The sequence below is a fragment of the Brachyistius frenatus genome, unplaced genomic scaffold, assembly GCF_029030835.1.
Source record: "Brachyistius frenatus isolate BFR_SWC_R1_liver_20210118 unplaced genomic scaffold, ASM2903083v1 Contig_16, whole genome shotgun sequence".
Classification (NCBI taxonomy): Eukaryota; Metazoa; Chordata; class Actinopteri; family Embiotocidae; genus Brachyistius; species Brachyistius frenatus.
In genome coordinates, this window is record NW_027210615.1 from 2,633,898 (window position 1) to 2,658,452 (window position 24,555).

The window sequence follows — 24,555 nt, forward strand, 5'->3', positions numbered from 1 at the left end:
AATTAGTCAGAGTTGATGCATGATGTATCACTTTTACCATCAGTTAATGGCATAGCGCCCACAATGTCTGCCATTTCCATTAATGAATGTTCAAACTGGGTGAAAAAGTCAACAATTATTATAATTTAAGTGGATTAGGTTATATATTTAGCCTCCTTCCATAGATGAAGATCAAATCTGAGATCTATTTGGGAATAATGCACCATTACATCACATATAGGCCAAGGGAACTGATCAAAATTGTAGTAAAAATTATGATTATTACTTGTGGGCTCGAGCAGATGTAGCTTCTGACTCATTGCCTATATCTCCCATAACACTTGAAGATAACAGTATCTATTCTTCGTTGACAGCTGCAGGAGTTGATGTGATGACGTCTTCCCTCTTCGAGGATTCAACCACACTTTCTCACAGTCAAAGCTGCATCAAGCTCCACAGAAACACTTAGAGAAGAACCGGAAGTTAAGAGAATTAAACAGTAAATTACTGTAGGTTTTACAAAAGACAGACATTTGACTGTAGGCTACTAAAATATATATTAATATCTACACTAAAGTAGGCAAAAGTGTGGGAGGCAAGATTCGACTGATGTTGCCAATGGGCCAAGTTTAGGTTAAAGGAAAAAAGATACACAGCCTACACTACTGCACAACTGATATTACAAGCCATGACCTAATTTTAAATTTTATGAGAATCCAGGTCACACATTATCTTCTTCCCTACCCACCTCTTTTCATTATAATTTTAAAATAATGTTGCTGTTCCCAGGCTTCAGTGACAGGTGTTATGATAAGACAAGTCGATTATTTTTTTCCCCCTTTTTCAGGTACATTGTAACACCGAACCAGAATAACTGGCCCAACACACCGTACAAATGCAGTTTGCATTACAACGCATTTACCTCTAAAATCTGTTTTTACGTTTTTAACCATTGTAAGTAACAATGAAAAACGTTTTAGTGAAGAAAACACGAGGTTGATGGACATCATATGTATTTTTAAACTCAGGAAGCTCAACTTATAACGTTGGTGAAAAATGTCGCGTTGGCAATTATTGATTTTATTTTGGAATCTCCAAACGGAAGTCAGATTTGATCCGATAGCCTGAACAGTAATTGTCCTGAAAAGGAGGGCGAGGAGTGTTCTGCTTTGGCTACTTCTCTCTCCTCTGTGGCCACTTTCTTTGTTGTTGTTGTTGTGTATCGTTAGAAGAACAAGCGACACGTCTTTACGCCCAATGAAAAGTTGAGTTTAAAGGTGAAAAGTTACCAGTGCGTGTGTACAGGCGGGGTGTCTTGGCCAGCGGCAGCTACCGACCTCTCCAGATTGAACGATGAGACCGACCGGGTTGGATATGGACTTTATATATGTTTTCCATTTCATCGAGAGGAAGACGAGGGAAGAACATGAGTTTTGCTGACCGTTTTAAACCACGGGGGTAAGTAACGACACATGGAGCAAAAAAAAACAACAACAAAAAAACCCCACTTCTGCTCATGTGGTGATTTTGTTCTCTTATCTGCTTCACAGCTCGTCTGACACCGTGTGGAAGTTAACGTTTGCTAAATAACAGAACAGCTGCTGTATTTTATTGATATAACTTCACCTCTTGGCTCAAATGTGGAACCAGCCTACATTTTTTTTCTCCCCCCAGTACATTTTGGTTTCTTAGTGTAAACAAAAGTCAATGCTAAACTCCATTGGAAATATGGTAAATTCAAACTGCCAATATTATCGACAACTATAGTCACGTTTTAATAAAACTTATCACGACTATTTTTGTATCGGTAACTATTTTTGGTTTAATTCGGCGTCCATCCAGTAAGTTAAAAGATGCTCTTTATTAACACAATATACATTTGTCCCGAGTTACCAAAACGTTATTCCTGCATTGCTCTGACCATTCAACACGAGTCATTTACGTTATTGAGTTTCATGTAGATCTAAGCTCGCCGTTTACCACGTTTTACTTTTTTATTTTTTTATTTTTTTTAATAGTTTTCAAGGGACTTTTAACAATAAGTTTTCTTTACAAGACAAGTGTCTTTCTCTCATACTGTGCATGTATCCCAGTTGAATTGCAGTTTAGTCACTGATTATCTACATTAAATAGCAAATCAAGAAATTCAGTCCACAGGCAGGACTGGGCAATATATTGACATATGAATTGTGATATCCCCTTAGATTTTGGATATTGTAATATTGTGATATGACATAAGTGTGTTCTTTTTCTTGTTTTTCAGGCTGCAGTATGGTAAAGTGATGTAATTTACTCCACATACCAGACTGTTCTAACTAACCATTATCTGCCTTTAGCAATTTAGTAATTATATCCACGTCACTGATGATTACATCTCGCTGGGTAAACATTTTGTGAAAGCACCAAAAGTGACCCCTACAATACTGTAATATTGATATTGAGATATTTGGTGAAACGTAATGTGATATTTGATTTTGTTCCCACCACCCAGCTCCTAAGAATAGTTATCTGGGCCTTTATGCTGAGAGCTGCGATATGGAAATCATCTGCTTGTGTTGTCAAATACATGATAAACAATTGAGTGAATGAATAACTGGCTACAAAGGACAGCGTCTTCAAAGTATATTTCACTAAATGCAATAATTTGGGGGTAAAACTGCTAATTGTAATAATGTAAACCCTTCAATACTCTAACTGCTTTGGTCTTAAGTTTATGAAAGAATTTGGTTCCATTTTCTCCAAAGTGATGTTCATAATCATCAACAACAAATGGCACAAAATGATAGAACTCATCATGTTAAAGTGGTCTGAGTTGTCAAAATGAATGCCTGGTGCTCAGAGGCTTCTCTGGTGGCTGCCGCTGATGGATCAGTCAATTTAAGGCACTTTATCTTGGCTCGTCCTTTCATGCTGCCGTGCAGCAAACCAGCATTTTTCTTCTATTATAGCGTTAACTGTCACTGTTGATGATAAACTACAGTCGCACAATACCTCACTTACAACATGTCGTGTCATGCATCTCTTGGAAGGCGTGCCGTGGCGGTTTTGAAGGTGCAGTTAGGTTTAATGTAGTTGCAGAGTTATGACGGGCGGGGGGGTGGGGGGGGGTACTTCAGACTCATGTGTCCCCAGTCTGGTTTCTACGTTGATGACTCATTGAGTTTCACCTAAGAAAACTACAGGGAAGGCTTTCTGGAGAATTAACAGCCGCTTAAACATTGTGAAGTTTCATTTGGACTTGCCCTCTGGCTTTGTCACAGAATATCACAGCTCTTTGCAATTTTCCTCACTCGCAATAACAACATATTTGAAGTGTGTGTCATTAAAAAAAAAAAAAAAAAAAAAAAAAAAAAAGGGGACAGGCCATTTTAGATATGTTTGTAAATGTTACTGTAACCAGCCCGTGGTGGAAATATTTCTGGATTTATTGTATTTCAAAGTCAGTGTTTGATCAGCATCATAAGGTTTGAATATACTTGATCTAAACATAGCTCAAATCAGCGGTTTGCAACTGGGTGCAAAATCTCTCTGCACCATAATTATGGACAGTCTGCTGATCCTTCTTCCTGCAGCTCAGGAAACGCAACTCGTGCCTTCCTGTACAACACACCGCGCAGACAAATCCTGCAAGTGGGTCAGTTTGAGAGTTGCATTGTCACTGCATTGGGTCCGGCAATGATGGAGCAGCATTGTAGCTCAAACATACATTCGATTTGGGTCAAACCAAACAAAGGCGTCACTTACAAGACTGACTGACCGACTGTCTCTTTTTTCCACCCCCCCCACTCACCCCCTCCACTCACCCCCCCCACTCACCCCCTCCATCCCCCCCCCCCCCTAGCCCCCTCTCGTGCAGCTCTGCAGGAATGCTGCTCATAGTTATTATGATCAGGAGCTATGCTGTGGAATTTTACCATGTCTCCCCCTCTCTGGATTCTCTCAGCCGCGGTCCTCATGTGCAACGTGTCCAAACGGTTCGGTTCCAGTAAGGAGACAGGAGTTGCTGTGCAAGAGCTTACAGTCTCCACATTGATGTTGACTCCGGGAATGTGAATCAGGGTGGATGCAGTGCAAAACTTTACATCACGTCTGTCAGGGGTTTGATAGCATTTGATCAGATGTGTTAAGATATTGCGTTAAAGCTTTATGTCATGCGTATAGCAGAGGCCTCAGTCAATGAGACTCGATGTTTCCATGTCTTTGATTAAAAAGAACAACCATGTGATCAGTGCCTATTCCAGCCCTCAGCCATGTGTAGATAGGTGTGGTTAAAATGTTTTCCATCGTCAACTGTCACTAGCTCCTTAGAGCTTGAGATTTGTGTGTTTTCTTGTCTCTAAAGCTCTTTGAAATCTCTTTAAATGCATGTTCTTTCACAGTCATCTGGAAGACAAGAACGTTGCAAGAACATAAAAGTAGACGCGATGCTTTGCTGTATCATTGGAATTTCGTATTTGGCCAGCGATGGGGTTTTAGGATGACAGCTACAGAGAATTCCCCTGAGGCTAAGAGGAGGGTTGGGTCCGCTCAGACGCACAGCAGCAGAAAACTGCCGTAACCATGTTCCCGCCTCTGTCTTCCCTTTATTCATACTAGGTTTATTTTTGGGAACCAATCTTGACAGGACTCTGCCCTCCCTGACCTTCTCTCTGTCCCTTCCCAGACCTTGTCGACAACTTTTGGATGTCTGCTGTTGGAAAACTGTGTCCTCTAGTGTTGCTTCAGTATCTGTTTGACCCTGCCGTGTGCTGTCTGGACTTGTTTTGTAGTGCAGTGATGAGTAATTCTAGTGTTTTGTCTTCTCTCTAGGTTGTTTACACAATGAGACGAGGGGGAAATGACACTCTGCTAGCACAAGAAGACGCAAGAAGATATAAATGAAGCACTCGTAAACCTTTTGGAACCCCTTGCTGTTTACAATCATTTCTGGATTAGTTAATCCCAGATTACGTGGATTTTTATATCAGTGTGGAAATTCTGGATGCATTCACTAATGGAGAACTGAGGGGGAGCTGACACTCGCCCCCTCTTAACATGCTGGCTCTGAGACTGGAGCAGGGCAGGAGGGGAGTCGGTGAGGTTGATCGCCCGCAGAAAAAGGCCAGCCCAACCTGGCAGGGCCGGCAGTCAGGGAGGCCACCATCTCATGAGCAGGGCATCAACATTAAGCAGAAGATCTCCCAGTGGGAAGGTCGCAGTCAACAGGGCAGCGGCCAGGATGCCGGAGTGAACGCTCACCCTCCGACTGTATCCCGATCTCTCTCCGGAGATCTCCTTGGCAACGGATGTTCCAGCCAGGGCTCAAGAGGGGGGCTTCATGCAAAAGACAGCCTCTCAAAGACAAATAGTTTGGGATTAGATTTTCGGGAATCACCAACACAATCTGAACATGATGCGGTTGGTAGGAAGTCAGAACCTCTGCAGAAATGTTCCACAAAAATTTCAACCACATCCCTGGAACAAAAAACACTTGCAACGCAAATGTTTGCATCAACCAAAGTGGAGGCTAATAGTGCTATCTCTACATGTAAACAAACCTTTACTGCTAATGCACACCAAAAAGTGGCTCGCATCTTGGATGTTGAAGTAGTTTATAAACCTCTACCTCCGTCAATGGACGACCAAGAAGACAACATGCCTGCTGGAAACTTCTACACTTCGCGGGGTTTCTGGCGGAAGCTTGAAGGTGACAGACTGCTGTGGGAAAAAGGCCGGGAGTCTTCAGGTGAGGGTCATCCGCCTCCCAAACCTCTTCGGACATTCCAGTATCGGGGAGCCAACAACAACAAGGGACAAACAATGCAATGGGACAGCAGATCCCCTCATGACAACAACTCCAACGTGAGGAGCAGGAGGGCGGCTCGCCCACCAAACTTCCCACCTCCTCCTTGTCCGGTTGGAAAGACAGAAGGACTTTCAAGGCATAAAAAGAAAAGGTGAGTCAAAGCACTAAAAGCAAAACACAAATAACTTTAAAATACTTTTAAAAATCAAGTTGCGGTGGAATTTTTTGCAAGGCTTTCTTTGATTTGAATTATATTTTTTTTTAGAAAATAGCTGCTGCACGTAGAATAGTGGGAAACTGACCCAGCTGAATATTTTCTGTGCTTTGGACTCTGGCTGAAATGCCTTTCACTGTTTACTGAATTGCAGCCATGTTTTTAGAGCAATTTTGGGAGGTTCCTGTCAGTCTACTTGCTGGCAGGGGTCCTGGTGTGATGTCACATGATATCTGGCGGTATTGTTCTCTATTGTCTGGACGTGGCCTAGTTCTTCAGCAGCCGTGGGTCCAAGGTCATTATCAACAAGCTCACACTCACTGTCTCTCTCTCATTCACTAAAGGCCAAGTTGAACGAGACAAAACTGTGTAACCCATGTTCACATCCTCTCTGCAGTGATTGTCTTTGTTATTTAAAACCGATACGGAAGTTGTTCACAGAATATATTCACATGTTCAGATATTCACAATTTGTAGTTATTTTAAAGTTAGGTTTGTGAGCAATAACGAAACACATTTTACTCATTTCAATATACTACTACTACTACTTGGTCAGTAGTTTAGGGTGTCTAAAGGAGCCTGAGCGGTACTGAGATTTTGGAGCCGACGCCGCTACCGATAGCAGGGACTAAAATAATTATAATATCAATATATTAGTTGATATTGTTTATATGTGTACTTTTTATGCAATATATGTACACACACATTTTTACATTTTGAGCCGTAATCCCTCAAATCTGGTTATCAAACACTTATAAAACTCGTGACAAAGATATAGTGAAGGCAGGATATTTTAAAGTTTATTGTTCACACTGGCATCATCGCACTGAAACGGTAAACCTCACTGGGAATTTAATATTTATAAATAACTATTTAAAAAGACACAATCAGAACAATATATCTTTTACTCCAAGCATTTATGTCAGCTTTTTTTCCTCTGTAATAAATTTTTTTTTTCTTGTTGGCCAAAATATCAATATATCTGTTGTAGGCCAATATGGTGTTATAAAATTGGCTGGTAGATGTGTGAAACGGGCTCTCGTGTCTAATATTAGCAAAGTTTAGAGATTGCTGTGCAGCTGGAATTACAGAGTCGGTTTGCTGACCTTACTGAAAAACACTTCTCTACTTGTGCGACTGTCATGCTGCCAATTCAAATGTCGCAGATAATAATTTAATGCATGCCACAGATTATTTATTTATTTATTTTTATCACAGAAGTAACTGTGCACACTGAAGAAAACATGTTTGTTGCTTACTGCTTTTAGATTTCCATTTCACTTTACATGTCACATTTTCGCTGTTAGAGTGAAAGGAAATAGCCAAATTATCGCTGCTAACTTGTTTGTGTATTCACTCAGTTGCCAATTTATGAGGTGTGCCGAGCTAAAATTTACTAAGTCCAACAGTGCTGCCGGGAAAATGTCCTTTATGAAGGCTATAATGTCCGTTTTTGTTGAAACGGTGTTAGAGTGGCATTAATTCAACTTTATAGTCATTTTGTTGGATGTTGTTTGTGGTGAATTGTTTTATAAAGAGAAGTGTTTCTGTTGTTTAGCGAATCCAAATTCAGAGAAATGGGTTCGACAGAATAGTAGAAACATGTCTGATGTTGTATAACTCTGCAGCACCACAACCTAATCATTCAAAATGAAGCTGAATCATGACTTGAAACCTTTTCAACAAAAACGCAACATGATAACCTTTATGACGTTCCCATTTTTACGGCAGGGCTGCTGATTTAGACTAGATTAGTTTTAGCCAGCTGTGTCCAGTAAACTAGCAGCTAGGTGTGTGTTTATATGAGGGCTGCTTCCCCTTTTAAGGTGGGATGAGTGGAAGAAAAGAAAACACCGTTTTATTAGTTGAATTAGGCAAAACCAGTTGCATTGTTACAATAATAAGTTATCTTCACTAAGTGTTTTTAAGTTATCAATCATTTCATGTTGAGTCTTCTAACTTGGTGCCTTGATAATCTCAATCATAACTTTCAGAGGAGAGGAACGCTTAATTTATTGGGATATACATACAACACTGTGTGTGATGATGTCTTTAAAGCAAAGGGTTTAAGGAAATCCCTGGAAATAGAGGAGAGATTCAGAGTGCACTCTGTAATTGACACCTGTGGCTCCAGTGTCTGTCTCTTTGCTAAAGTTTCTTGTCTAAAGTAGATGTATTGTAGAACTGTGTTCCTCAACACTGTAAAAACAGACTTTTAAAACAGAAAATTGTGGTCCATTGATGGCTGGACTACAACTGTAGGGTCAGTTTAAAAATGTGAACGTCTGTCACTGACTGACAGAGATCAGAGTTGCAGTTATTGGTTGCTGTGACTACCTATATCTGTTTCAAACGAAAAGCCTCCACGTGTTTCATACACTGCCATACAGTCTACTAGGTTTTGATCTAATCTTGATGTTTTTATACTTAGCATTGCAATCCACCTAGTCTTCCTGTCATGCCTGCACACGATTAGCATCGTGGCACAGGGCGCCTTGTTTACCAACTTCAGAGAAAACCACGAACTGTCAGTCATTCCTGTATCTTCTGAAATACCTCAGGGCAATCAGTATTACATCACTGGACTTGACTCATGAGCCAAATTGACTGACTGTTTCCAGCCTTGTTTACTTTGTTCATGATGTAAACTAGAGAGCATGTAAGAATATTTATCACATAACAGCTTCTGTACTATGTGCTCAGTCATTTCCTACCATGACAGTTTAGCACTCTCTCAGTTTTATTGTGTTTGACATCATCAAGGACTTTTGTGGTGTCTGAAAGTCAATAGAGTGAATAGTACGATGGCTATATTTAGGTCAGCAGTCGGACCTGTCTTTCTCACTGCCTTCCCTTCCTTCCCTGCCACAGGAAGTCCTTTGAGTATGAGGATGCAGCCCGTCTGACAGCACAGCGAGGCACGCTGGGAGACGAGGCCAGGAACTCGGGCCTCTACCATGCCTACTCCGATGATAATATTTACGAGGACATCGTCTGTAAGTCGAACTCCCCGTGTCATAGAAACTGACGTGGAGCTGATCGTGGCTGAACCTCCAGAGCTTTTGATCAGTCTGGCTGTTAACTTAGCATTGATTTTGTTCCAAACAGACAAAGACGGTATGTCAAAAAGACCGTCAGGTGCCAGTTATTTAATAAATGGAGAATTATGCTGTTCCCTTTTTCTGGTTTCCCAGAGATATTACAGTTGCTGGACACATTGAGAGTTATGTTCAAGATACGAAAACATGGAGGATATTGATATTATGTACAATATGTTGTAGGTTTTTAAAATGTGTTAAATAGTTGTTGTTTTTTTGTAAGTATATAGGTGTGTTTCCATAGCCTTTGTATTTAAAACAACACATATATTCTCCTCAGTACCTCAAGGTACTTGAACTTGCCATAGTTTCTGTGGATTTAGGCTGTCTTCTTTCTGCTCATGTAATCCCAGACATCCTGTCAACTCTTTCCCGTCACTCTGATTTCCCCCAGGTGAAGTGACCAGAGATGACTCCTATGAGGATGCCAAGATGTCGCCTATGTGTATTCCTATTGCAAGGCATCAAGTCCCAAAGGTAAATGGAAGCTATATGTCTCCCTATCACAGTAAATGGGTATTTTTCATCAGTTGTGTGTGGATGTAAGAAATGATACCCGTCTACGTTGAGATTGTTAGGGAGGAAGAAAGAAGTGTTGTACTTTGATACCGTGTAATTATCTAAAACAAAGTGCTAACTCCACATTTCTTGTTTTCCAGTTGCCTCCTAAACCCCAAACTTTGCAAGGCTACGCTCGCAGAGTGGAGAGGAAGGGGCTCCAAGTATCAACAGCATCCAACTCCTCAACGCTTGCTGATGCTCCCAAAGCAGCTACATCTCGGCGCACAAGCACTCAGAAATTACACAGAGCGCCTCCGGTAAGAAAAGTCTTCACCAACCATTGTATCGGGTTACTTTGGCTGACGAAGAGTCATGCATTCTGTTAAACGCTGAATCATGTCTTAAGTAGGAAAGAAAAGAAAGTGGGCGGTGACTTGTTGAGCAGGAAGGAGAGGATACTAGATAAAATATGGTATGGGTAGAACAACTTGTACAAATACTTCTTGCAAATTCAGACACACATTAGTTTGAACTTAAAAACCCATGGCCGAGGAACGATCGTGGACAGGGACCGACTTTACTGACCAGGTAATAAAACGGACTTCTGGATATGTATATGTAAGAGTAAAGACTAGAAAACAATGAACGCTTCAAAATCTACATGACACTTGTACTCTGTGCCTCCGAGCAGGTTTGACTAAATGCAAGTCAAGTATATTTTTAGATGGCATTTCAACAAGAGCCTTTGTTGTTGTTGTTTTTGTTTATTATCCATTATGTAACTTTTAAATAAAAAACCCTGTATAAATAAATAGCTGAAAGAGTAATAACAAATATCACATTCAGTCAATAGGTATTCCAAAAATTACATCTTTAACATAAATGTTAAAACCATGAAAATGTATTCTTCTACTTAACAGTGCCATGATGTTAGTTTGGTGATATTCGTTTCATGTCATTCGTTTCCTTCCTCAACCAGCAGTGCTATTCTAAAAGGTTTTCGAGCTTCCTGTGTGTGCTTGTTTTTGTGTTGACCTTTAATTGATTTGAATCCGCTATCAAACAGTCGATTGTCAGGTCATTAACCGAAATGACCTAATCCTAATCCTAAACACAGGAATGTTTCAATGCTGAAAATCTCTAATGTATTTATAGAGACTAAACAAAAACTTTTGTTTTTCCCTCCCATTTTTCAAGAGTCAAAGTAAAAGAGTTAAGACTTCTATTGTGCACACAATATGCTGATTAAACAGAATGATTGTTGCGAAGGGTTTGCCTTGGACACCACTCACAAATGTGCAGTTTAATCCAAAAAAAATTTCACAGTATTCGGCACCGATTAAACGTAGGGATTCAGATGTGGATTTTTTTCCTGGGGTGTAGGGAGGCTGATGCCTGCCTACAACATAACCCCGCAGCCACCACGGGCCACTCGGTTCACAGCGTTACATTTACATCAGCAAACCGCTCTTCCACACGATGCCATACACGCTTTCTGCAACCTGCCCGGTACAGCCTAAACCCGGAGTCAACTGAGAATTTAGCCTCGTGTGGTGATCCCGGGCAGGTGTGGTTACACCTGGTCAGTTGTGCTCGTTGGGTGTGCTGCCAAATTCTCTGAAATGATGTTGGAGGGGGTTTATGATTATGGAATGGACATTTTATGGGCAACAGCTCTGGTGGTCTCAAGACTTGTGACATCTGTGTCACTGTGATAAAACCGCACTTTTGAACACATTTGTGAACAAAATTTGAGAGAAATACACGTGTTACAAAACAAAGCTTTAATCTTTTACTCCAACTTATTAAAAATGGAAGCAAAAACAAAAGTGTTGCGTTGATGTGTTTGTTGAGTGTACTTCCCTGTAATCATGACGGGGCTGACGCGTACCTGTGTGTGTGTGTGTGTGTGTGTGTGTGTGTGTGTGTGTGTGTGTGTGTGTGTGTGTGTGTGTGTGTGTGTGTGTGTGTGTGTGTGTGTGTGTGTGTGTGTGTGTGTGTGTTCTGCTACATAGTACGTCAACAAGATTGAGACCATCTTTGATGATAAGCGAGGGAGGAAGAGAGTGAAGAACCAAGGAGTCTCGGTGCGAGGTGAGACACGCGCTCCGACTGTCAGATGACCAAATGTCAGCCACATCAACACTTTCAATCAGATTAAGTCGAGCGTCTCGGGGGAAATACCCAGCATTTGATGGTACACATTAGTCCAGCTGCAGTAGAAAAAGCCACTGATTGTGAAACAAAGGCTGACTGTCTGTGTCGGATTATGGCTCGTCAAGTCTTTTCCATTCCTCTGCTTGTCACTAAACTCTCCCTCTAATTCATGCCAGCAGAGGAGACAAGCGGGACAGAGAGCGACCCCGAGGACAACACCAAAGGTATCACAGCCGAGTTCATCTGCCTGTAATGTCCCTTAATGTTACTCCTGGGTACAGTTTTGTTGTTTGCACACCCCGGTATGAACAGGAAGTTGTTGTTTTTTATTATTGTCGCAAGCAAAATATACTGAAAACTAAATATGGAATGATTGTACATAGATAAAGGATAGATCTGAATCAGCAATGGTGGAGACGCTATAGAACACAACACAAACAATAGAAAATAAAGGTAAAAAACAATGTTAACAAAAAAAATTGTCAAGAGTTTAATGAGGAACAATCAAGTAAATGAACACAGGGCACAAAAGTGAGAGGTAAGAAACATAAAAAATAAAATAAAAGCAGGGTTTGAGATATAGAAGTATACATATTTTGGGGGTTTTCTATTCATTTTATCACTTGATGTTATTTCCCCCAAGTCTTCAGTTTACAATCCGATATGACAAAGACGAGCGTTAAATCATCGCATTTCAGAACCTCTGACCTGGAAATGTTTGAATGAATTATCAAAATAGATGTCATTTGATTTTTTTTGATTAATGCACTAATTGTTGCATGGCTAATGGCATCGGAGTGAACACCATATTTATACACTGTATTGGTTTTGTAAAGGCTTTATATTGCTTCCCTGTGCTGGGTGGGACAAACATACTGTGTGGTGTCCAACAGGCTCCAGAAGATTAGTTTACGTCCAGTCTACACTGAAGCGTCGGCCAGGCTACCGCACCCTGGAGAGAGACCTGATCCAGCTGCAGCAGCAGCAGCTTTTCCAGATCTTTGTGGTCGTGTCGCTGAGAAAAGGCTCCTCAGGAAACGCTTACTCCCCCGAAATTACGCAGCAGTTCCCCAAAATGGTGAGGAGGCAACTTTACAGCAACGTTACCTCACCATCCTTCCAGGCAACGGACACAACTGTACTTGGATCACATTGTTTTCATTGAATGATATTTGTGAGAATTTCATGTCAAAATTTTGATTTTGGCAGAACTGGGAAAAGATTATTCTAATGACATAAGACACGGTACTCTTCAGAGGATTTCTGTAAGGTGAAATTCCCAGGCTGACATAAGTCAAGACCTTTCATTAAAGAAAGTTGTTGATTTGTTTTTCCTTATGAATTTCTACCCACATATTGTAATGTAACAATTCCACCATTTTAAGATTTTGTCATATTGGATCCATATGACAAGAAGTTTTGGGCTGATTTAGAGCAACTACACTTGAAAAAAACCTTAAAGACTTCACAATTCATTCTTAATTTACAATACATATTTATTGAAAGAATTTCTACTGCATGATATTTTAAAGCAGTTAAATGAGCTCTGATTTTACCCGAGTCCGCCAGGAATCTCTTCAGTCTGTATCGGTACTAAGCTCCAGGCTCTCGGTTTCAGTTTGAAAAGTCGTCCCGGCTTTCCAGAGAAGCTGAGGATCAGCTGAGGGTAATTCCCAAGTTCTGCTTCCCCGACGCTCTGGACTGGAAGCCCTCTGCACACATGCCAAGGTCAGCTTCTACGCTACAGTAATGTTTGAACAGCACGCCAGATGTATGCTGCAGCACAGTGGTAACATGCTGTATCCTGTATTCGTCTTGTCTTCTTTCATTTCCTGTGTTGGTATCTTTCGTTGCCATTGAACACCTTTTATGAGTTTGAACGAACAGTGTCCAACTTTGTCTTTTAATGTTTTATGTTTAGTACCCTCATTTCCTCTTTTCCTATTTATAGCCTCAGCTGTCAGCTGTAACCCATAAATTGCTGCTGCAACAACTCTAATTCCCCACAGGGGTAATTAAAGTTTCATCTGATCTAATTAAATCTCTGACTGCTGAGGGGCACTGGGTATTCTTTTTGTTTCTACTGGGTATGGTTCATTGTTGTAATGTAGATTAAAATCTCAACTTTCATTGCCTCCCTGCCTTGAAAACATTTATCTGTGGCTGTTCAAATAACCGCAACACATTCATGTCCATTTACCTACTTTCTGTATGCTCTGCCTTTATGTTTTCAGGCTTAATATTCTTATGTTGATCAAGCATGATGTTGTTTTTGTTCTGTTTTATCAGTCAAATTAACAGCATCTCCTGTGTTGTGATGTGTTCACAGTGAGACCTTCTCCTTTGTCCTGACCGGAGAAGACGGCAGCCGCTGGTTTTGTTACTGCCGCAAGATCCTGGTGAGTGAGGATGTGTTAACATCTGTGTGTGAATCCTCAAGTGTGCATGTATTTATGTGCGCGTGATGACATGGCAGGCCGCCACGTGCTTACACAACATCTCAGAGGAGATGTGTTTCACAGACCATAAGCCGCTGCTAAATCAATGACGGAGAGAAAGAAGAATTTTATAATTTTCCCCTCTAATTTGCCTCACAAGGACAGCGACTTTTAGACCCCTTGAAGACTATTTTTTTAGGTTGATGTTATGACTGTTATTGTGGAAGCACTATGTTGTCTTGCAAAGCCGTCTGTTTTGCAACTAGATTCTGTTGTGTTTAGAGTATAGACAGATCAAGGCTGAATCATGGAGAGCTTTATCCTTTCTTTTCTTTGTGGACGAGCTCACGGCCGCTGTCCTAAACGTGAATGAAGTTCAGACTTTGGACTCTTGATTTGTCTGTTTGTTTGTTTTTTCCGACTCTCCAAAGACATCATTCAAACTGTTATTAAAAAGGGGAAATAGGCCTATTTATCCTTTTAACAGTCATAATATCAACCTAAAAAATATGATGATTGACGATTTAATTGATGATTCGCCGCTGATTATAATGTGCTTGGAAATATTTGTATGTATTTAATGGTGTTTTCTGTAATAGATCTTTTGTTTCCTTGTTTATGACATATGAAACATTGTGTCTTTAAGCCCAGTGGAAAGGGGAAGAGGCTTCCTGAGGTGCACTGTATTGTGAGCAAGCTGGGCTGTTTCAACCTGTTTGCAAAGGTAGAGCAACCATACAACACGTGTTCACTCGTTTCTGCCTATAGAAGAATGGAAAGCTGGATTTGACTAAAGTTCAGTGTTAATCCTCTTGAACAGTTGTTCAATGTATGCATTGGAAGGAGGCTACATTAGAAGAAAATCCCAAACAACCATTGAGTGTGTTTTTGTAAAAAGAAGGTGTATGCATGTAGCTGTGTCTCACCCATTCTCCAGTTAACCAAGGGAAAGTTAAAAACTTTGTGTCAATATGTGAAAACTACATATCCCTGCAGAGCTGCATCTGGCTGCTGTTTTATTGTCTAATCAACACCAGTTCCTTCAGCTGTCACAATCTGGCTCGGTCTTTCCAGATTCTGGAAGAGGTGGAGCGGCGCAGAGAGATTTCTCCTGCACTGGTTTACCCCTTTATGCGCAGCGTAATGGAGGCCCCTTTTCCAGCCCCCGGACGGACCGTTACCATCAAGAGCTTCCTCCCCGGGAGGGGGAATGAGGTAACCCCTGAAACCAAAAGAGGAAATGTTAATTAGTAGTTTGGTTCCTCCTAACCACTCCCTTCTGTGCATTCAGGATGACTCAGAATAGTAGGTTGTGTGTGGAAACAATAGGGCTAGCTATACTTGAGCTTTGAAGGGTTCAGGTTGGGATAGTTTTGTGTGTTAAACAGACAACCTAATCAATTTTGTCATGATTATTTAGAGAACCACCGTAAGTGAAGTAATGACCCTTCCCGTAAAAACTCAGGATATGCAGCAAAATCACTACTTTGCTCTGATTCAGCAGTCAGGAGGCTCTTAAGACACCATTTCCTATTCTGTGGGTTGAAAGTCTGTCTTCCATCAGTCCATCATCTTTAACAGTAACATGGACGTATTTAAAAAGCCTTTAAATTGCTCTTGTTGCTTTGCCAGGTACTGACTTTGTGTCGACCAGTGGACTCGAGACTAGAGCACGTGGACTTTGACAGTCTGCTGGAGTGTCTCAGTGTGGACAAACTGCTGCAGGTATTCGCCTCCATTTTGCTTGAGAGGAGGGTCATCTTCATCGCTGACAAACTCAGGTAACATGCAAACCACTGCAGGGTCACACAACATAGACCACCCGCTGATGTGTGCCAGTCCAAGTCCATGCTTAATTATATCAGTGTCTGTGTGTACTTTTGCCTTCGCATGCTGGTTCACTAAAGCTTTGGCAGAGACCCAAAGGCAAGTTTAGTCAGGTTTATTTGTTCAACAACTGTTCCTGACTGTGCCCAAGCAGAACATCCTGTTATCAGATTGAACAGTATTGGCAGATACAGGATGTCACACACATTTTGAACAGTAAATTTAATAAATGATGGTTAAATAAAAACATACTTATAACAAATCACTAATTCAAAATTGTCCCGAGTTTGGTCAATGCACAGTGTTAACTTAATTCCTTATCATTGAGTTACGAACCAGTGTCAGTTTTTATATCACTATCAAGAATCTACTAGAGCTCTCATAACGTCACTATTTGTTACTTACGGTTAATATTATGTGTATTCATTGCAGTTTTTAATGTTATTACCACAGTGTTTTATAACAAACAGTTCATTTGTGACAGGTAAAACTTCAAAATTGTGGTGTTCAACACTAGACGATCATATTTTAGTATAATACAAACAGTAACACTGGATAAACCCACTATTGACTAAAAAGAGATCAGTTTTGACTTAAATATTTTAAGAAATATTTAAAAACTTGAATTTTGTTAAATAAGTCACAATCAATAATAAGGCAATTCTGTGACCTATTATGTTGGTCCTAAAAGTATGAGAGTGCTATGTGGTGGATTACATTATTTAAGGTGATCAGAGACAATAAAATGAGCAGTGATGATTATTGTGCTTAAATTCTGAATTAGAAAGTTCAGATGGTGTCAACGGCCTAAAAATCGAAACCTGAAATGGCTCGAAAAGGTGGTTAGAAACACAATTAATTTGCAGTCAATTGGATATTAAATGTTCAAGGATTTTGTGGAGGAAATCGGTTTAAAGTTATTAAACATAGCTGGATTTAAAGTAGGCTTTTTTGCTGACGAGAATAACAACAGCAGCTGACGATGAGAAAAAGTCCTCCTAAGCAAAATGATGAATGACTCGTCACTTTTTTAAACGTAGAAGATAATAGGGAGTGGCTACAGGATAAGCATGCTTTGGAAAAAGTGCTGAGGTTGGCAGACTGTTTCCCCAAAGATGAGGAAATTTAAGCTGTAGAAAGTGACCAATCGGAAGGAAGCGGTGGAGGGGTTTCACAGCATGTAGGCAAGTGGCCATAAAGGGACAAAGAGTGTCAGCAGAACTTGGAGTAAATACTGCACTGAGAGTATTAGTATAGACATTTAGGGAGACGCTCTTTGATACACAAGGAGTGTTTACTGGAAGCATTTACAGTCGTTTACTGTGAAAATATGGTGGAAAAAGAATAACTGTGACCATTCTGTATGTTGAGTGAGCTGTGGTTGATATCTTTGCGCCATATGATCTGCGTGAGAACTAGGCCGTGTATTGTTGGGGCTCATCACTCCTTCGTTCTCTCCTCTGCAGTGTGTTGTCTCGTTGTGGCCACGCAGTGCTGGCGCTGCTCTACCCGTTCACTTGGCAGCACACGTTCGTGCCGGTGTTACCGGCCAGCATGCTGGACATCAGCTGTTCCCCCACCCCTTTCCTCATCGGGGTGCTGGCGCCGTGCCTGCCGCAGCTGCTGGAGCTGCCCATCGAGGAGGTCTGTCCGAATTCTGTGAAAGTGGTTTAAAATGACTCTCTAATTTGCAATTAGAATAACTGCTCTGTCCGTGTGGTGATTTCAGTGCCATATTTTGTTTGTACAGCCATCAGCCACAACATTAAAATCACTGACAGGTGAAGGGAGTAACATTGATTATCTTATTATCATGGCACCTGTCAGAGGGGGTGGGAGGGGCGTATCACGCAGCAAGTGAACAGTCATTTCCTGTTGGTAAAGATGGGGAGGTGTAATGAGCCGAGCGACTCAGACAAAATCCAAACTGTGACAGCTGGATGACCGTCTGAGAGCGAGCGGCGGACTCTGACTCGATCTGATTGGAAACCCGGCGATACTACGGCCCGCCCACCGAAGCTGACTGCACCACATACCTGTCAATCAAACAGCCCCTCAAAACCCAGCTTTTTGAAGCTTATTTCATAATTAATGATGGAATTATTTTCAGATGGGCGGCCAGAACATTAATCTGGAGGAGTGAATATAGCGAATGACATACAGAAAACTTGTGGAAATTTTTTTTTATTGACTGAGAATTTTATGAGAGAAGTTGAATGGGAGTCTATGCAGCCAAAGGCCTTTTAGAGCCAACATCTAGGGCACCCGGTGGTATTACAGCTTAAGGCACTTCCGCATAGGCCTCAATTTTTCAGAGCCGGAAACCTACGTCCACTTTTATATACAGTCTGTAGTCATAACAAACCTTGCTTGCAGTGTGTGGGGCTGCATAGCCACAGACTGATCAGGGTTTATATACTGATCTCTGTCCACCACCGAATGCACCTGCAATGGATACATGCGCGTCACAACTGGACCGAGGAGCGAAGAAGTAAGGAGGGCCTCGTCCGATGAATTCTGTTTTCTTTTACATCACGTGGACGAGCGCGAGGATTCCCAATGGGAAGAAGGCGACGGGGGAGGTGTGATGCTCGGTTGGAAAGTCCCGGGGGTCATGTGGATGTTACTTTGACACGTATTACCTACGTAAACGCTTGTGCAGACCACGTTCACCCCTTCAGGGCAACTGTAGACCCTGTATATTAATATTTCAGCGGGATGGTGCTCCTTCACACGCGGGGGAAAAAAAAAATATATATATTCAGGATGTGGTTTGAGGAACAAGACAAAGAGTTCAAGATCTCAGATCTCAATCGGAACGAGCATCTGTGGGATGTAGCGGAAAGACAAGTCTGATCCACGGAGGCCCCATCGAACAAACTTCCAGGAGTGAAGGGATCTGCTGCTCACGTCTTGATTCCTGATACCAGGACACCTGTGGAGTCGATGCCTCGACGGATCAGAACTGTTTTGGCAGCACGAGGGGCGACGTACACGATATGAAGAGATTTTTGCACATGTGCACAGTAACAACACAGGTCGTTCTTTACGAGGAGATTGTTGCTTTGCTCGTCCTCCTTCAACAAAAATTAGAAAAAAAAAATGGTTGTAAAAATCAAAAAACTTTGGAGAAATATAGAAAATAAACAAAGAAAAATTAAGAAATAAAAAGAACAAGAAATAGTTCAATAAAAATGACCAGTATTGTGCAGAAGGCTGGGGTTTTAATGTTGTGGCTGATCTGTGTGTATTCACTATGTGTGAGTAACGTGGTGATGGAGAAGCAAACTGCAGCTCAGACTCACCTCATCGTTTTGTAGCTGTTGCTGATAAATAGTGAACTCTTCCACTCACGAGATGTTATTCCTCCTCCTCCTCCTGCTCTTCCTCCTCCTCCTGCTCTCTGTCCTCCCAGGTGCTCATAGTGGATCTGTGTGCAGACAAGTTTGTCATTCAGGTATGTACACATAGCAGGATATAATTGGAGTGATGGGCGAGGTTCCAGTGGGAGACATGGCTTTGCCTACACTTGTCCCTTGTTGGTATGCAGTGTTTTGAGGGTGACAAAGAAAATGATGCCACCCATACATGCACACACAAAAGCGCTCCAGAGAGGGATGTGAGGCAAGAACAAAACCCTATCACGACACAAACAAGACGGTTGACGCAGAGCTGAGGGTTTGTCATTTAACCGTCACCACTCAGTCTACTCTATTAACTTCTGTGACTTCCTTTATATTTATATCTAAATTAGACTCACTTCCTATTTTACATTTAATTTTCTAAGCTTAATCTTTGTCCAGACAAAGCATCTTTCAACAAGCTTGTTAGGTGACTGTAATTCATAATTCAATGTATAATAATCTTCAGCATCTAACAGCATTGTTTTAAAGTTCTGAACTAAGAGCTAAAGAATCTTTGACAAACACACGGTGTCGTCTGGATGTTGGACCATAAACAGGTCATTTTCCAAATGACCAACTACCTTTCATGTTTAACAGCATGAAGTATTTGTGCGCCAGATTTAAAATCTATGTTTGTGCATCAAAACACCCAAAATAATTTTGAAACACAAGTTTAGTAAATTCACCAGAACAAAACATCATCAATACACAGAGAATGCAGCCAGAAGCTCGTACTTCTAGTGTTTATGTTCAGTCCACTGGCTCTGCATCTATTCCCAGCGAGGCCAGAAAGGTCAGGAGTTGTGCTGTGTGTCAGACAATGTGTAGCACAGATAAGATGTTTGCAAGCGGCATCATGTGACTGCCGTTGACCTTCCCTGTGATGTGTGGCAGCTGGGTGATGAAGACTGCATCCTGCCCAGTAAACTGCAGGCAGCACTGCAGCAGATCCTGGAGGAAAGGGAAGACATCCTGCAACGAGACGACAGAAACCAATGTGGAGGTTGGTTTAATAAAATAAAACAAACGCGCTCTCGAAAACAACAAGATGCTGTGTGTCACTCGGGTATTTCACACTGATTATGAAGCCCGTACAGTCTCTGTGGCGCGAGATGAAGTTCCCTTTTTTATTGTGGTAAAGGATATTTGCAGACCCTGTTTTTTCATGGCAGCATCAGCTTTTCTTTTTGTTCAGTCTATTGAATCTATAATCAGAAGCAGATCAGAAATGAGTTATAAAATCAGACCCACACTGCTGCAAAGTCTGTTGCTGTTTCTGGTTTGTAAGTGGACAGTAAAAACTGTTATCAGATAGTTATGAATGGCCCATTTTTCTAAGTTACATGATTATTTTAGCAGTGTGTAGACTGTAGAGATGTTTCACTACTTCACTGGCAGAAGATATTTAGTTAGCCATGTATCTGGAAAGCATAATACCCTGTTTTGGTGTTCCACAGGGTTCAATTCTTGGTCCTCTTGTTTTTTTCATATATGCTACCTCTAGGTAAAATTATTGGTGATTATTGGTTATCATTTTCATGGTGATGACACTCGGACTCACTTGTACCACCTGATGAGTTTGATACACTGCCTCTTCAGCACAGAACAGTGGAAAATATGTAGACAAAACTACAATTCCCTCAATCGTCACAAGTGAATAGAGAACAAAGATCTTTAGCAGACTTAGAAGTCTTGGACCACAGATCCAGTCAGAAGTAAAAATATTTTGTTATTATGGAGTTAGATTTGAAGCCTTCTACCACCTAAGAAATACCTTAGACCTTACCTCACATGGGGAAACCAAGAAACGAGATCACGTAACTGATTTGAAAATGTTTTCACTTGTTTTCAAGGCTTTTAATGGTTCTAATTAGGTTCCAAACCATCTCTGTAGGTCTAATAATGTCCAAAAAAATGAACTACAAAAGAAAAGATGCACCAAAGATTTAGAACAAACTGCCACCACAAATTAGACAAGCAACTTGTTGATAGTTTAAAAAAAAAAAAAAAAGACAGCTCAGGACTTATTATGCTCTTGTTTTTAATTATTTTTATCTTTAACACTACTGTTTTATTTTAAACTTGTTTTTATCGATATAAAAAAATTTTTTTATCCACAACCTTTTTTAAAAAAAATTATTACTAACTGGTACCTCTTATGTCTTTGTTTGTTTTTACTCTCTTCTTTAAAGCATTTTGAGCTGCATTTTATGTCTGAAAGGTGCTGCGTCGATAAAGTTTAGTGTTACTATTAAGTTATAATGTCAGCATAAAGTCGGCCGACAGATAGCATGCCTCAGTACTAGTCTGCAGTACAACTAATAGAAATGTTGGAGTCGAATGCTTTGGAGGACTTCTGTAGTTGATTTTTTTTTGTCTCTTTTGTCTCTACCTCGTCCAGGCCAGCAGGCCGACCTGAGCTCGCTGGTGTCGGAGGGTTTCGTGCGCCTCTTCGTGGAGCTGGTGGGCCACTATCCTCTCCACATGGTCGAGTCCTCCAACGGCAGCAAGGAGCTCCAGCGCGACAGCTTCCGCAAGTCCCACCCATCCCGCGGAGTCCGCCAGTTCCTGCAGCTCTTCATGGACACCCAGATGTTCGCCGGCTTCATTCAGGACAAAGAGCTGCGCAAAGGAGGAGGGAGAGGTGATTCTCAAATGATGAACCATTTATAACACTGTCCACTTTCTGTTTCCACGCAGTTAGAGCTCCGAGGTGTCAAAACAAACCTTGGGGCAGAGTGAGACTCGGGTGCGAGCTGGAAATGTACAGTACGGAGTGGAATTGCTTTTCATAAATGAATCAATAGGCGGGAGGGGGTAAACACACTAATCAATCACGCGTAATCCTTCAGGCCAATACTTGGAGTAATATTTTAACATGAATCTCTGATACCTTGAGATTACATTTCATCGCTCCATAAGCTGCCTTTACCCTTTAATGCTCACCGCAGAGCCCAGACCACAAAATTCAAAAGCAAAAGGGGGGAAAATGTAAGAAAATAACAATTCAAATGACTTCACTTTACTCAATCCAGACAGCTTGTAAAATCATTGCGAGGATTTTGGGTTTCATCGTAACAGGATCTAACATAAAAATTGAAATAAAGCCATCACGTTACCACATAACAATGTGTTAAATGGATAAATGGATGTCATATTAAAGCAGACATGCTGTGTGACCCTAACTTTAAGTGTCCTGTTTCGATGGCTCAACATTTCCATCTGTCTCGCAGGTCTCTTTGAAGTCAGAGTGGCCGAGTATCTGGACTCGTGCCCTGAGCCAGAACCAAGCGGTGTGAACAAATTTTTCAAAGGACTTGGTAAGTGTCGCTCTAACACAGATGTTCTTTTTTTTTTTTTTTTTTTTTAAGTACATTTTCAGCAGCTAATTGTTCTTCTGCTTGTTTTAGGGAACAAGATGAAGCTCCTCCAAATTAAATGAAACATCTTCACTTGTAAATGAGACTTTGTTAATTAAAAACAGAAGACTTGCTGCTGCTGGACTGGCTGAGAGAAGTGAGTGTGGATGAGAGAGTCTTGTGTCGGGGTATGAATGAACAGGTTTGTTATGAGAGGACCAGTCTCATGTAATAGTCATGAATGTGTGTCGGAGAGCAGTGCACTTCTCACTGGATAAAAACTGGAAACACTTTTTCTATTTCTTTTCCAGCATTTTATTATTATGAAGCCTTGAGAATGAGATGCTGTGTCTTTGTGGGCGTACAAAAACATTCCAGCTACTTTAAGTTATCGACCTGAACAAGCGAGGTTGGGATCATCGGCTCTGTTTCAACGGAAACGTGTTAAATTGCAACTTGTTTTTACAACTGGATTAGAAAATGACACTTTAGTCTTGTAAGTACTTTACAAGTAAAAATAATGTGTATGGTTACAACCTGCTGCATGTGTTTACCCATTTTAATGTTAATTCCATTATCATTGTTGCGTTCCTTTCAGCACAAACTATAAAATCTTCCTGTTTTCTGTGTTTCTATTTGAATTTCTCATCTAGTTGAGGTTTATTAACTCTGATCAGAATATTTCAAAGTGTTTCCAGGTTAAACCTTTTTATACATTTCTCCCTGTTTACTGGAGTTGTAAATATATATATTTGTTTTTTTTACATTTTGCACATGTTCAGAACCAGTGTACAGTATTTGGAATATTTTTGTATTAAAAGCATGACGTGTCCTCCATAATTTTTAAATAAATGAGTTCCCACGGACTGAATTTAATGTGTCTGCACTGTTTATTGTGCACATGCCTTCCAAACTGGGCTGTAAAGTAACCCTGCATAATTAATCACTTGTCATTAATTGCATGTTGCAAACCTATTGTTTAGGTTGCCCAGTTTTACAAAGTGACATTAATATTGAATGAAACAATGAAGATTGTCTGCTTTAAAAAAGAGGGTACACATGTTTTATATATATATTTATATATATAAAACATGTTATCTTACTCTGATATATATAAATATGAATAGGCGGTGGACGTTTCCATGTCAGACACCCTGCTAAATTTCCCCTCACTATTCTGGCCTGTTTAAAAAAAAAAAAAAAGTCCTGGTCAGAAATCTCTTGCCATGATGTTCACTGCGTAGCAATTTTACAGCACATTATGTAAAATTCTTCAGCCTGTTCTTCTGACCTCAATCCACTCATTATATCTGATTCAACCCTTTCTGGACCCTGAAACCAAAACAGGTGACAACGGTGACTGAGAGGAGCTCCTCTGTACAGAGGAGGCCGTCCTCCTGAGGACTGCCCTGTTCAATGTATTGAACTTTTTCAGACACACCCTGAAGAGAGCAGGGATGAAGGATTCTGATTGAACTGGTTCTTTATAAAGGGGTCCCCCCCCCCCCCTTACATTAAGCCTCTCAGGCAGACAGTCCTCTCTGTCTACATACAATCACTCCCCTCCCTCGTCTACTGAGATCTGAACCACGAACATGGTCCTAACTCTCTCCTGCTTTCGCAGAGATAAAACCATCTGACCGGTGGAGCTTGTTGGAATGCGACACAGGTTTAAGCTCAGCCTGACAGGCAAAATTCAGGTCCATAAAACCACCAAGTCTTCACCTGAAGCTCAATGCCAAGCCACGTCTTCAAAGTATTTCACCATCATGACCACATGGGGGCCCTGTATC

General features: G+C 41.0%; 1 protein-coding gene across 2 annotated transcripts; it reads left to right on the top strand.

The window, feature by feature from the left end:
- The first annotated feature begins 1,135 nt into the window (after positions 1-1,135).
- Positions 1,136-23,633, top strand: dennd2c (DENN/MADD domain containing 2C). 2 transcript variants are annotated; one of them, XM_069693979.1, is made up of 19 exons: positions 1,136-1,437; positions 4,789-5,915; positions 8,850-8,974; positions 9,471-9,553; positions 9,736-9,894; positions 11,593-11,671; positions 11,911-11,958; positions 12,628-12,812; positions 13,353-13,462; positions 14,064-14,133; positions 14,819-14,896; positions 15,247-15,387; positions 15,805-15,953; positions 17,466-17,643; positions 19,415-19,456; positions 20,298-20,406; positions 21,805-22,047; positions 22,637-22,723; positions 22,814-23,633. In XM_069693979.1, exons 2-19 carry the CDS (start codon positions 5,014-5,016, stop codon positions 22,843-22,845), a joined length of 2,820 nt encoding a protein of 939 aa, XP_069550080.1. In that variant the 5' UTR covers positions 1,136-1,437; positions 4,789-5,013; the 3' UTR covers positions 22,846-23,633. The 2 variants fall into 2 exon arrangements, with proteins under 2 accessions (XP_069550080.1, XP_069550081.1); XM_069693980.1 differs by having other exon boundaries at positions 11,914-11,958.
- Positions 23,634-24,555: the final 922 nt, after the last annotated feature.